This window comes from Neopsephotus bourkii, unplaced genomic scaffold (assembly GCF_033783945.1).
Source record: "Neopsephotus bourkii isolate Nb327-2 ecotype Australia unplaced genomic scaffold, CSIRO-AGI_Nbou_v1 NB_414, whole genome shotgun sequence".
Taxonomy (NCBI): domain Eukaryota; kingdom Metazoa; phylum Chordata; class Aves; order Psittaciformes; family Psittacidae; genus Neopsephotus; species Neopsephotus bourkii.
In genome coordinates this window covers 2,142,089-2,156,479 of record NW_026900918.1, presented here as the reverse complement: position 1 = coordinate 2,156,479, position 14,391 = coordinate 2,142,089, and the positions used below count along the sequence as shown (strand labels likewise).

General features: G+C 58.8%; 1 protein-coding gene across 1 annotated transcript; it reads left to right on the top strand.

The window, feature by feature from the left end:
- The first annotated feature begins 1,194 nt into the window (after window positions 1-1,194).
- On the top strand, window positions 1,195-10,321 carry PTPN7 (protein tyrosine phosphatase non-receptor type 7). Its single transcript, XM_061349381.1, has 11 exons — window positions 1,195-1,257; window positions 3,119-3,194; window positions 5,042-5,248; window positions 6,177-6,360; window positions 6,731-6,815; window positions 7,256-7,332; window positions 7,894-8,031; window positions 8,493-8,603; window positions 8,908-9,065; window positions 9,618-9,731; window positions 10,191-10,321. Exons 3-11 carry the CDS (start codon window positions 5,121-5,123, stop codon window positions 10,282-10,284), a joined length of 1,089 nt encoding a protein of 362 aa, XP_061205365.1. The 5' UTR covers window positions 1,195-1,257; window positions 3,119-3,194; window positions 5,042-5,120; the 3' UTR covers window positions 10,285-10,321.
- The last annotated feature ends 4,070 nt before the right edge of the window (window positions 10,322-14,391 follow it).

Genomic DNA, 14,391 nt, shown 5'->3' with positions numbered 1-14,391 from the left:
GGGCAAGCCACAGTTTTCTGCCCCCCTGCCAGCAGACAGCAAGCTCCCAAGGGGAAACTGAGGCACGCAGCGTTTCCCAGGCAGCCTTGCCAACAGCACTGCTCACCCAGGCTGGGAAGCGCAGGACAAGCCCAAGACACACACACGGATGGGTGAGATGCTGCTGTAGCTGTGCCCCCTCTCTGCAGTCCTGGGTGATCATGTAATCCCATGGCTCCTGCTGTGCCTTGGAGATCCGGCCCCACGCACAGGCTTAGCTCCCCTCTATCCTCACCTCTCGACTTTGGAGCACTCCTCCATGCTATATCAAGCACCTTCACACTAGGAGAACACCTCTCCCATCAGAGCTGCTCCTGTGCCCATGCACCTCTCGTTAGTCCAACACCTCTGCCTCGTTGCTGGCCCCACATAGAGGGGCTGGTGGTTCCCCTGCTGTGCCTCTGCCTTTCTGTTTGCAAAGTTGAAGGAAAGCTTGGCTTGTTTGCAGGAGATGCGGGAGGATGTCTGACCCCAGGAGCCAAACGTGCCTCTGCTCAGCACTCGGTCAAAGAAGGGAAAGAAACCCAGTAAAGAGTTAAGCAAGAAGTCCAAGTGATAAAACATCCTTTCGGTTCTCCTTGGGGAGAGCGCAGGGGCTGGCGAGATGAGCCTGGATTGAAAACGAAACAGCAATTGCTTGCTCCCAGCCGGAGCCGGGCAGCGGCAGGAGCATCCCCGGCTATGGGGAGGAAGGTCACACGTCCTCTCCCTGCCCGGGATCAGCTCCATCCCCGCCGGATGCCCAGGGCTCCGGTGCAGCGCTGCTCTGCAGCAGCCCCGCCAGCGCAGCCTGTGCGTGCCAGCCGCTTCCGACCGGGGCTGTCCTTGGGAATGCGCTGGAGGAGCGAGACGGGGCTCTCTGGGAGCAGCGCTCTGCAGAGGTGCTTCGCTCGGCTCCCGGGTCCTGCCCGTCCTCAGGCCGGCGGGGCCCCGCGCAGCCCCCTGGTACCGTGCGGTAACTGCATCCCTGCAGCGGCTCTTTGGGATGCTCGGGCTCATTGCGTGGTCCTCACGCCCTCCAGGAGCTGATCAGCCTCTTCTAACAGAGTCTGCTTCATCCCCAGGCAGCTGCTTCACCATCAAGCCTATGAACGATGCTCGGGCAGCGGAGGAAATGGGCCAGTTTCCAAAGCCCTGCACGATGTCCTGAGCTCCCAGCAGCAGCAAGACCAGCCCTTCCTGAGCGCTGGACCTAAAGGTGAGGGAGGCCATGGTGTGGTAGGCAACCTCAGGGGAGTGAGACCGTGGGGCAGCATCTGCGTTTGGGTGCTACCTGGGTGCCTGCCTGGGCTGGTGTGACCTTGGGGATACAGTGCTCTTTGGGAAGGGTGAGGAGAGATGCTGGGGTGTGTGGGTCAGGCAGGGTGGCTGGGAGAGGAGGAATCTGAAGCTGGGAGCTGCTCTTTGCACAAAGGGAAGTGACTGTAAGGGTAGGGTCAGAGGATGCTCAGGGTGCAAGATGTCCCCATGGAAGTGCAGTTGTAAAATGCAAGTGACCAACCAGCAAGTATCAGTCAGTGATAAATCCAGATCTCCCTCCCTGAAGCACCAGCTCCATAGAGTCCCCGTGTCCTGTTGGGCTTTCTGAAGATACAACCACAGCTATACAGCCCTTTCAAACAGACCTCTCCAGTCCCTACATCCCAACTTGTGATGCTCATGCACAGGTATCCATGGGCAGAGAACACATCCCATGCCTAGTGTGTGTCCTTCAAGAGGAGCAGGGTGGCAAGCTGGCCCACACAGCTCTGTGCTCTGCATGCCCTTTGCATGCACGGGTGGCCACCAGTGAGCAAACAGGAACATGTGCTCTGCACGTGTGGGTTCGCTCAGCCCCTCTGAGCGCTGTCAGGGTTTTGTGGGTGATCTCTGGGCAGTGCATGGTTTGTGTGGGTCCCCCTGCATCCAGGCAAGCTGGCAGTGAGTGTGGGCACACGGGTGGCACCAACACGTGCCCAGTGAGTGGGTCCATGGTGGGGATGGCGATGGGCCCCTGCAGCCAAGTTCCCACACAGGACAGGGAGCAATTCCTCAGACCTGGTACAGAGTCCAGCACAGGCGTGCAGAGGCTGTGGCACCCTAGGATCTGCTCATAAGACACAGATGCTGGTGGGTTAGGAAGGTTTGCTCTCCAGGATAAAGCTGTTGTGCTGCTGGCCAAGCCCAGCACTTTGCTCTGGAGTTTGGGCCCTCTGATTTCCCAGCTCTTGGGTATAAAGAGGCACTGACAGGGAACATCAGTGGAGATGTCCTGCATCCACTCGCAAACCCCCAGGCATGCACACAGCTCAGTGATGGGCAGTGCTGGCACCACAAACCCCAGAGACAGCTCTGGTCAGTGCAAGGAGCTGGGCTGGAGCTGGCCCCAGGCACTGGAGCAGCCGGGGGATGCGAGGCCCATGGTGGCTGGGGGGGATGAAGGAAGCTGAGAGGAAGGAAGCCTGCAGCATCCCTGCACAGAGCCTGGGCAGGACAAACAGGAAGAGTGCAGCAGCAGGCACTGACAGGAAGGATGTGCAGTGCCCCATGGGCAGGCCTGTGCTACCTGCACCCGAACACATCCCCTTCCCTGCTCTGCTGGGGGTCCCCCGAGATGCCCAAGGAGGATGCTGGATGCAGGGGGGTGGTGGAGGGCACCTCCCATGGAATGGGGCAGGCAGACAGTGGGGCGGCACAAGGATCACAATGAGGGTGAGAGGCACCAAGCCCTGGCTTGCCCCATGGTGGAACCTGGGTAAAGGGGATAACCAGAGAGACAGGGATGGGAGGACTCCAGGTTGGATGGGGTTTGGAGCAAGCTGCTCCAGTGGAAGGGGTCCCTGCCCATGGCAGGGGTTGGAGCTGGAGGAGCTTTAAGGCACCTTCAGTACAACCCAGGCTGGGGTTCTGTGAGTGACCCCATCCTGGCTCCCTGTGGGGCAGGTGAATCCTGGTGTCCCCAGAGCAGGGCCGGGGCTGTGCAGATGGAGCCGCGGTGCTGTGGCCGGTGCGTGCGTGGGCGCAGGGAGGGTGTGCGGAAGAGGGGAGGAAGCGGCAGAGCAGCAGCTTCTTTGATAAGCAGCTTCCTGAACCCTTTCAGACCGTGGCTGTCACTGATGCACGCGGTGCCTGTGGGCCCGTGCCGAGGCCGAGGGAGCCCCCGCCATGGGCAGCAGGTAGGGAGAAGGGACCCCAGGGGGCAGCTCGGGGCAGGGTGATGATGGGTGATGGGTGATGGGTGAATGGTGATGGGTGAATGGTGATGGGTGATGGGTGATGGGTGAATGGTGATGGGTGAATGGTGATGGGTGATGGGTGAATGGTGATGGGTGATGGGTGATGGGTGATGGGTGATGGGTGAATGGTGATGGGTGATGGGTGATGGGTGATGGGTGATGGGTGATGGGTGAATGGTGAATGGTGATGGGTGAATGGTGATGGGTGATGGGTGAATGGTGATGGGTGATGGGTGAATGGTGATGGGTGATGGGTGATGGGTGATGGGCGATGGGTGAATGGTGATGGGTGAATGGTGATGGGTGATGGGTGAATGGTGATGGGTGATGGGTGATGGGTGCTCTCCCTACAGCGCTGGCACTGGGGGCTCTTCCAGGGCCCTCCTGCCTGCCGGGGGCTTGGCTGGGTCATGTCCCAGGTGTTTCCTGGCTGGTGGGTGAGGGATGGGGCTGCTGGGGCTGGAGCTGCTGCTGCTTCCAGTTGCATCTCCCCGGCTCTCCTAGGGAGCAGCCGCCCTCACCCTGCCTGGCAGGGGATGCTGCAGCAGCACAGTGCCTCTAGGGCACCCTGTGTGGGTGGTGAGCATGGCAGAGGCAGCCTGGCCACCCGCCAGAAGTGCTGTGGGGCAGCGGGGAGTGATGGGGAACAGCTCCTGTCTGAGCCGCACTCCCAAATGGCACCGGCACAGGGGGGAGCCAGCTCCCTGCAGGACCTCCCTGAGCTGATGGCACAGCTGGGGTCCCACTGGTTCACAAGCAGGAGCTCCAAGGCCACAGCATCCCATGTCCCTTTGGGTCTGTTTCCTCCTCATGGAGGGAGGTGAGGATGGGAAGGAACCTCCTGATCCCACGGTTCTCTGCCCAGAGCATCCCCTGTATCTCCATGTCCCCACAAGGTTCTGTCCTGGGGCTGGTGGAGCCCGCTCACCCTCCCCCAGCAGCGCTGCCCCATCGCCTCTTGCTCAACCACCCAGATAAAGCAGTTTCCTCTTGCCAGTTGCTGAAACCTGAGGGATGGATGAGGCAGCCCCAGGGTCATCCCTCCCTTGTCAGAACCACGAGGGTGGCTGGAGGGTTCCTGACCCCGTGTTTCCCAACAGCAGGAGCTGGCCAAGCTCCTTGCAGTGGCTCAGCCCACCTCGTCTCCCCTTCCCAATGCTGCTGTGCTCATGCTCTGCCTCCTCCCCACCAGGCCGCAGCAGGCACATGGGAAGCAGTGGGCGCATCCCATGGATGTGGAGAGCATCTTGGGCTCCCCCAAAAGCAGTGCACGGGGCCTGGGTGTCCTGCACTTGGTGCAAGCAGATACCATGCCCAGTGGGTGCCCCTGTGGTCTGCAGTGCTGTGAGCATCTCAGACTGTAGTGACAGGACAAGGGGTAATGGGTTAAAACTGAAACAGGGGAAGTTTAGATTGGATCTAAGGAGGAAATTCTTTCCTGTGAGGGTGGTGAGGCACTGGAATGGGTTGCCCAGGGAGGTTGTGAATGCTCCATCCCTGGCAGTGTTCAAGGCCAGGTTGGACAGAGCCTTGGGTGCCATGGTTTAGTGTGAGGTGTCCCTGCCCATGGCAGGGGGCTTGGAACTGGATGATCTTAAGGTCCTTTCCAACCCAAACTATTCTATGATTCTATGGTGAACACGCTGGGATCTCTCCCTGTGCCACCCTCCCACATGCAGGGGTCCTGGTTTTGGGGTGACCGGTGACTTGCTTAGGGATCATTGGTTGGGGGAGGGGGGGTGTCCCCAGCATCACGGGATCCTTCAGATCTGCCTTTTCTTTGGCAGCCGCTTCCCCTCCGATGGCTGAGGATCCCCTGCATCCTCTCCCTGCGCTCCAGGACCAGGGCTTCGAGGCTGGCGCAGCATGGTCCAGTCCTGCTTGGTGTGCTCCAGAGCTCCTAGCTGCGGCCCCACAGCACGGCCGGCCGGGACAGCCATGGACAAGGAGAAGCCCAGTCCCTCAGCCAAGAAGCACGTGCGCCTGCAGGAGAGGTGAGAGGCTGCAGCCTGAGCCCTGCCTGCCCGCTCAGCGCAGGTACCCACGGCGCTGCTCATCCCCACGGCTTGGGGCTGCCCCAGCCCATCCCTGCCTCCTGCTGCCCCCAGCTTGTGCAGATGCCAGCAAAGAGTGAAATGCCCCAGATTGTTCCTTGTTCCTCACCCCCTGCATCTTCCGGGCTCTCTGCCTTCCTTATCATAGAACCATAGAATAGTTTGGGTTGGAAAGGACCTTAAGATCATCCAGTTCCAACCCCCTTGCCATGGGCAGGGACACCTCACACTAAACCATGGCACCCAAGGCTCTGTCCAACCTGGCCTTGAACACTGCCAGGGATGGAGCATTCACAACCTCCCTGGGCACCCATTCCAGTGCCTCAGCACCCTAACAGGAAAGAATTTCCTCCTTAGATCCAATCTAAACTTCCCCTGTTTCAGTTTTACCCCATTACCCCTTGTCCTGTCACTACAGTCCCTAATGAAGAGTCCCTCCCCAGCATCCCTATAGGCCCCCTTCAGACACTGGAAGCTGCTCTGAGGTCTCCCCACAGCTTCTCTTCTCCAGGCTGAACAGCCCCAACTTTCTCATCCTGTCTCCATACAGGAGGTGCTGCAGCCCCTGAGCATCCTCGTGGCCTCCTCTGGCCTTGCTCCAACAGTTCCTTGTCCTTTTTATGTTGAGGACACCAGAACTGCACACAATGCTCCAAGTGAGGTCTCACAAGAGCAGAGCAGAGGGGCAGGATCACCTCCTTCGCCCTGCTGGTCCCTCTCCTCTTGATGCAGCCCAGGATACAGTTGCTTTCTGGGTTTCATCCTCTCTTATTCTCTGCCTGGCTTTTGCTCAGTGTGGGGTGACTCTAACCAATGGTGTAGCAGGACGGGGTGCAGAGGCTCAACCAGGGACCCCTTTTCCATACAGGAGGGGCTCCAACATGTCTCTGATGCTGGACATGAGCCTGCTGGGGAGCGTGGAGCCCATGCAGCCGGTCTGCACGCCGCGGGCCATCACCCTGCAGTTCCTGAGGACCTCCAGCCGGGTGCTGCGGACACAGGAGCTCCAGCAGCGCACCCAGAGCCTGAGCCAGCTCCAGGAGGAGTTTGCGGTGCGATGCTCCCCTCCTCGCCCCTTCCTCACAGGAGGCATGGCAGAGGCTGGCAGCGATGGGGCTGGAGGGGGGACGTCGCCAAGGGAGGCTCTGAGCCCAGTGATGCCAGGGAAGGGGATGTGGGCAAACAGAGGCGAGGGGGGCCTTGGGTATTCCCTGCCTGCTCACTCCCTGTTTGTGCCCCTGTGCTGGCCTCCCAAACCAGGCTCTCTTTAGGGTGTCCCCCACACGTGTGGTAAGGACAGGGCTGGCACACTGTTAGGTCCCTGGGTGAGCCTCCTGTCTCCGATGGACCAGCTCTGCCCCCACAAAGGGACACAATCAGCCCCAATGGGGTTTTCCTCATCGTTGTGCTCTCCCCTTGCAGAAAATCCCTCCCAACTTTGTGAGCCCGGAGGAGCTGGAGATCCCCGGCCGTGCCTCCAAGGACAGATACAAAACCATCCTCCCCAGTAAGCGCCGCTGCATCCCTTTACCTCCCATTGCAAAGGTGGTGCTGGGTGTCCCTGGGTGCTTGTGCAGAGCAGGGGTGCGCAGTGCGCTGTGGGGAGCTGCTCCCTGGGTTGCATCCCCAGGATGACCTGGGATGGTCCCTGCCATGTGCACCCAAGGGCATGGCACCGGGGGTGTGAAGGTTGAGAACGCTACAGGAGGACTCGTTTGGGCTCTGCTTGGGGGTCATTGCCTTGCAGCTGGGTTACCCCACATCTCACTGCGGTACAGGGCATGGCTGGCTGCACCCTGCCATGGCAGTGAGGGTGAAGTGGGGCAAGAACGGATGGAGGGAGGGTGCAAACAGCTCTGAGCTGGAGGCCTCAGCCCCCCCTCTGGAGCTGAGGCAGGGAGGATGCACAGGGTGAGGTCCTGAGGTGCTGCCTCCTGCGTCTTGCAGATCCTGAGAGCCGGGTCTGCCTCCGGAGGGCAGGGAACCAGGAGGAGAGCAGCTACATAAATGCCAACTACATCACGGTGAGCATCCTCCCTGCTTGGACAGCAGTGGTCCTCCAGGTGCTGCCGCACGCAGCATCACGAGGCATCAGGCTGCAGACCCTTAGGTGCACAGTGCTACACTGGGACCAGCACGCTGGGGTACATGCTGTGACTGGGCTGGTGGCCACAGGACTGGTGGGACCCAGCTGGGACTACCCCAGGTCCCACCCAGAGCAGGGCTGGATGGGCTCTGCTTGTCCTTGGGGGAATGCCTGCAGTGAGGATGCTGCTCCCTGCATTTCTATCCATCACCCTGGGTATCATCACCCCAGCAACCTGGGGATGCTTGCAAGGAGCTTGGGTGCACACGGCTTGCTTCATGGGCTCGCTCCTGGATTGTGGGACCAGGAGCATGGAGAGGATGTCCGGCAGTTTCTGACCGGGTCTATAAAAGCATTTCAAGGACAGGTTTAGCAGGAAATGCCCTGTGAGGCGCTGTAGAGAAAGAAAAGCACCATGAGGGCTGGAGCAGCCTGGAACCAGGCTCCCCCCAACATAGGGTCCCCCTGCACCGTGACCGATGGACCATGTGCTTGGCAGGGCTATGCAGGACGGCCCCGGGAGTACATCGCCACGCAGGGACCCATGCTGAACACCGTGAGTGACTTCTGGGAGATGGTGTGGCAGGAGGAGGTGCCCCTCATCATCATGATAACAGAGCTCCAGGAGCACAAGGAGGTACCGATTCCCCTCCGCGGCCAGAAGCCATGGGGGCGATGGGTGACTACAGCAACAGAGGGTTCTGCAGGGCCAAATGCAGGCTCTGAGTGTTTTTTCTCCTGTCACACATGGAGGTGGAGAACCCCAGGGCTGCAGCGTTGCCCCCCCTCCTCCTCCCGTGCTCTGGGCATGCTTTGCCAGCGGGATAATAGGATAAAGAGCTTGGGGCAGCCCCTGGAAGAAGGAGGGGAAGCAGCAGACAGCATCATCCCTGCAGCCCTGAGCTGCTCTGCTGCTGGGCTGGGGGCTGGCAGCACCCTGAACCCTGGCTCTGTGCAAGCAGCACCTGCATGGGGGGGCTCCCCCTCTCTGTCCCGGCAATGTCCTCCCTCCCCGGCTGGCAGAGCATCCCGGTGTCCCCACCGCGGGCTGGGTGCCCTGAGCATCGGCACGGCCCAAATCCTGCCCTCTTCTTCCAGAAATGTGTCCACTACTGGCCCCAGAGGGAGGGCACCTACGGCCCCTTCAGCATCCGTGTGCAGGGGGTGAGCGACTGCACGGAGTACGTGGTGCGGGATCTCTGCATCCAGGTGGGTCCGAGCTGCATCCTGGGGGCAGAGGGGGAGCCCAGCAGCATCCCCAGGCTCTCTGGCATGGGAGCAGAGCAGAGGGCTCATGGCTCTGAGAGGAGCCCCAGGTAGAGGAGGGGTCTGCAGAGCTCTTGCCTGCCCAAGGAGGTCTCTCCTGTGTGGATGGCAGAGGCTCAAAGAGGGATTCAGAGGAAAAGAGATGGATGCAGTGGATGCAGGATGCCCAGCTTGAGCCGGACTTCATCTGGCCCAGCCCAGGGACTGCTCCCACATCCTCAGTTCTCTTTCTTCCATGCTGGGAAAGCTTGAAGGTGAATGCCGCCCGGTCAAACACATCCTCTTCCCTTCCTGGCCGGACCAGCAGACACCTGGGTCAGCCAAGCCCTTGCTGCACTTGGTGTCCAAGGTGGAGGAGACTCTGCAGGCTGCAGCCAGGCCAGGACCCATCGTTGTGCACTGCAGGTAAGAGCTCTCCCTTCACCCAAGCCCCTGGGTGCTCCTCCCCTTGGGGTCGGTCTGCACATGCAGGAGGGGAGAGGGGGCCTATAGGGATGCTGGGGATGGACTCTTCATTAGGGACTGTAGTGATAGGACAAGGGGTAATGGGTTAAAACTGAAACAGGGGAAGTTTAGATTGGATATAAGGAGGAAATTCCTGTTAGGGTGATGAGGCACTGGAATGGGTTGCCCAAGGAAGCTGTGAATGCTCCATCCCTGGCAGTGTTCAAGGCCAGGTTGGACAGAGCCTTGGGTGCCGTGGTTTAGTGTGAGGTGTCCCTGCCCATGGCAGGGGGGTTGGAACTGGATGATCTTAAGGTCCTTTCCAACCCAAACTGTTCTATGTTCTAAGGTGAATGCTCCTGACCTGGTCCCGCTGTGCTGCAGGGGTCCCAGGGTGCAGCATCCCCATAGCAGAGCTGTTCACCCTGCAGTGGCAGCAAACCAAGCCAGGAGCATGTTCAGCTCAGACAAAGGCTCCTGTGGGTGCTGAGCACAGCTCTGTGTGTCCCCCAGCGCAGGCATCGGGCGGACGGGCTGCTTCATCGCCACCAGGATCGGGTGCCAGCAGCTGAAGGACAAGGGGGAGGTGGATATCCTGGGAATCGTGTGCCGGCTCCGCATAGACAGGTGGGTGCTCGGAGCAGGGGCCTGCTGGGTACCAAGCCTGGGAAGAGGGGATGGACATCACGAGGGGTCACAGGGATGGGTTTGGATGGAAACCAGAAGGGATGCTGAGAGATGCAGAGGGGTCAATAGCAAATGGTTCCCCAGTGCAGGGCTGGTTTTCCTGTCGGGGTTATTGCAGCTCTGGGGACATGAGGGAGCCTGGCAGCCAAGTCTGCTCCTGCCAGCTCAGCCACTACATCCAGAAACACTCAATTGGCCCCTTTTCACTGGTAAAAATCAGAGCTAAATCAGTTGCTGATCTGCATTGTGCACAGTCTGAGCCTGAACACTTCAGACAGCTCTGGTGCCTATTCCAGATGTGGTGGGTGAAGCAGGAACGTTTGTGCCCTGGAAGCAGGGAGCCAGGGATGGGGCTGTGGGCTCTGGGAGGTGTCAGTGGGGCCTGCCTTTCCCTTGCAGAGGCGGGATGATCCAGACGAGCGAGCAGTACCAGTTCCTCCATCACACACTGGCTCTCTACGCTTCCCAGCTGGTGGAGGAGGGATGCTGCTGACTCCCACCAGAGCATCCCTCAGGATGAGCAAACCCCTGGGGACGAGCACCTGAGGGATACAGTGGGTGTTTGTGCCCGTTGCTGCTGGCTCAAGGCAGATTTCACCTATGGAAAGAGGCTTTGGCTTTCGAAAGGAGCAATGGGAACCTCCTCAAGCAGTGCAGAGGAGCTGAAGCCGGGTGAGCACCGGGAGCACTCTTTGCCTTCTAGCTCCATGGGGATGCTCACCCCGTGAGACCCAGAGTTGGCAGAATCACCCTGCAAGTAACCAGAGCTCCATCACCTGTGGGCAGGGATGGGCTTGCTCCCAATACACGCTGCGATGCTCTTCTTACTAAAGACACCCTTGGTGATGTGGTACAAGAGGGGTGCAGTTGGTTGTTTCCCTCTCCACCTTCAGCCAACACCTTCTCAACACCCTTAACGTAGGGGAGGTTCCTACGTGCATCTTCAGCCCCACAAGCGATGCGTACCCACTACGTGCATCTTCAGCCCCACAAGCGATGCGTACCCAATCGCCTTCTGTTACACAGGGAGGAGGGTTTGAGTTGTTGGGGCTTTTGGCTGAAATCAGAGCAAAATATTTGGGTTTTGTGGGGATTTTTCACTGATAAATTGGGGGGGGGGAGGGAGGAAGAAGAGGGAGGAACATTTTGGCACAAAGCATAGAGATGGAACTAGTTGGTAAAATACATCAAAGCTATTCAAGCCTGGCCTTTAGCTGAGGGATGCTGCACACCCTCTGGGGCAACGACTGACAAGGAGCTGGGGGTTGCCTGTGCCCACGAGCCCTGATGTGATCCACTCAGTGAATGAGATACAGGGAAAAAAAAGGGTAAATCTTATTGCTTAGAGAGCCTGAGCTTGCCCCAAGCATCCCCAGGTCAGGGCTGTGTGCATGGACCCCCCTCCACCACATTGTGGTACCCAAGGTGCAGTTGAGCGGCTGCCCAAGTGTGCAAGTGAGCCTTGCTCAGGGATGGGTCCTGAGCCAAAGGCAGCTGCTTCTCCTTGTTCTCATTGGCCTTAAGCAGCAAACCCAATGGCAGACCAAGCACTGTGCAAAAATATCCAGTATCACAGCAATTATAATGTATTGCTGAGCCCTGGTAGTCCCTATCAGTCATTCCCATGTGGTTGCAGACTCTCTGGATAGAGGACTTGCCAGGGCACTATAAAATAAAGCCATGTTAAGCATCTGGTCACTGCAAGGAGCGGATGGAAGAGTGATGAATAGCGAGAGCCCCTCTGCTAGCACAGCCCATCACCAGGAGCAGACCCATTCCCTGTCCTGCAGCAGGAAAAACCCCACATCTCAACCCATGTCCTGCCCTTTTCAGCATCTGGATCTCCCTGGCGCAGCAATCTCCCCATCTCCTCATGCCCAATGCCAGGTCAACCCTTCCTCGTGCCACTGAGCATGGCTTTATTCAGTGTGCCCACAGCATCCTCCTCCCCACGTCACCATCTGAGCCTGCAAACTGTACCAAGGCCCAGCCGTTTCCTGTGCTCCTTGCCCAGCAGGACAGGCACCATTGCTCTCATGCTTGTGGTTTATTATCAAGGGGAGAGCTGTTAGGGCAGCAAGAGCGGTGTGAGGGACCCTGAAGGAGCACACGGGAGCATCTCTGGGACCGGCAGCCAGGCAGGGGTACTGCTCCCCATCAGCTCTCACTGATGCAGGTGATGACCAGTTAAGCAGTTTTGCTGTCCTTCAATCTCCGTTTCTATCAGGCCATTACCTCTGCACTATCTCAGTATCTCTCCATCCTCTCTCTATTGATTTCCCAAGCATTCCTCGGGGCTATGCTGGGCTATTGCATGTGTTATTGCAAAACCCCATCCCAGGGTTCACTCGGTGAAGCAGGCTCTTTGGGCTGGGCTGGCTGTGTCAGCCCTGGGAAGCTGCTTCACCCTGCCCACAAAGACCATGGGGTGCCCAGCAGGCAAAGGAGAGGAGTCCCTCCCAGATGCCCTGCTTCTCCCCCTCATCTTGGCTGCCAGGGGTTTCAGCAGGGTCAAGGCTGCTCCTGTTCCTCATTCTCCCTTAAAAGTGTGCTATTGACCCATGTGGTTTTTCCTTCTTATGGTGTTACTGAGCCTTGCTGGGGATGCAGCCCAGACAACCAGGTAGGGAGCCCCAGTACTGGGGGCCCTGGCCAGCAGACTCCTGTTAACTACATCCCCAGGAGGTCAGATCCTGCCCAGGCTTCAGGAAACCTTTATCCCCATGACTCTCATTTTGGCCTGGGGCTTCCCAGGCTGGTCCTGCATTTCCTACCCTTGTGACCGGGATTCAGTTTCTTTAAGGAACTTGGTTGAGCAACCACATTGAAACGTGCTGGGAATGTAAAATATGCTCTTGTCTGGGGAGGTCCTGGAGCGGTCCATGGAGACTGTGCAGTAAAACATGTGCTATCAAGAGGCAATCTCTGCTACCAACTGGGATGCCACAGGCGTGTTGGGAGGGAGGCCCTGCTCTGGTGTGGGGCCATTCCCTGGGCTGGAATCTGTTGGGTTTTCTTTAGAGAAACCCCATCTTCAGGCAGGATTGCCCCAGGAATTGGGCAATGATGAGGTCTTCACTGGCACGAAGAGGAGCTGCGATGGAGTCATCACCAAAAGCAATGATATTCCTGCTTCCTTAAGCCTACCTTTGCAAGCATGGGGATGTTTAGCAGGCTGCAGCACCTCTGAGAGCAAAACGGGTTCTGCCTCCAAAACCAAAGGCAGCTTCCCAGTGACTTACAGCATGTGATGGAAACCCTTTCCCATCATCAGTTGTCACGGGCTCTGAGATACCCACTGCGAGGCAGACCCAGCCATAGCTCGGTTTCTCTATCCTCTATGTGTACATCTGCCTCAGGCAGCCCCAGCAGTGCATCCAGCATCCTGCTCTCTTGTGGGACCATGAGCAACCTCCACGTGTGGGCTCTCCCCAATGCTGCTGGAATAAAGGCCCTGCCCCTTCATCCTGGGGCAAGGAAATTGCAACCCCCAGAATCCCAGCCTGGTTTGGGTTGAAGGGACCTTAAAGCTCCTCCAGCTCCAACCCCTGCCACAGGCAGGGACCCCTTCCACTGGAGCAGCTTGCTCCAAGCCCCTGTGTCCAACCTGGCCTTGAGCACTGCCAGGGATGGGGCAGCCACAGCTTCTCTGGGCACCCTGTGCCAGCGCCTCAGCACCCTCACAGGGAAGAGCTTCTGCCTAAGAGCTCAGCTCAGTCTCCCCTCAGGCAGGTTAAGTGCCCCCTGTGTGTCAGCCCTCACTTAGGACTGGATCAGATCCAGCCTGGATGTAACTGAGCCATGTCAGTATTGCACAGCTGGGCTGTGGGCTGCCCTGAGCACTCAGCATCAGTGTGGAAGCGCAAAGCAGAGTGAAAGCAGAGCCTGCGCATGTACCTAAGGTGCAGGAGCAGTTTAGTACCCCCTTGCAGCCCAGCTGAGCTTAGCTGGGTGAAAATGGGGGTGTTTTGAGGCTGCAGGGCCCAGCCTGGTCTCTAAATGCTGCTGTTGCAGCAGGGTATATAAACATCTTGCAGACAGTTTGGTGTCTTTGGGCTGTGCCTCATTCTGCACATGGGAAATTGCTCCTCATTTCTTGTGACATCGTGGTCCCTCTCATGCACGGAGAGCTGGGGACCAGGGAGCAGATGTGTAAGGGCACAGGAAGGATGGAGGAGCTGTGCTGGGAGCTGCAGAGGTGCTGTTCCAGGGTGCAGGGTCGGTGCCAGACACAGCAGGGTGCAAGGCACTGCTGGCATAGGGTGAAGGGGGTGTGGGTGTGCTGAGCACAGAGGGGCTGCTGGTGCAGAAGTGATGCTGGGTGCTGGAGGCATATGGTGCTGGGTATAGGGGAAATGGGGTGCAAGTGTCCTGGGGGCAATGGGGTGCTGGGTGGGGGGTGTTGCATGGTACAGGGATACCAGGGTTTATGCTGCAGGGGTCCAGTGGTGCTGGGGCACTTGAGTGCAGGGGATGCTGGGGTGCAGAGGTGCTGGGGTTGCTGGATGCAGAGGTGCCGGATGCAGGGGTACCAGGTGCTGGGGTTGCTGGATGCAGGGGTGCCAGATGCTGGAGCTGCTGAGTACAGGGGTGCTGGATG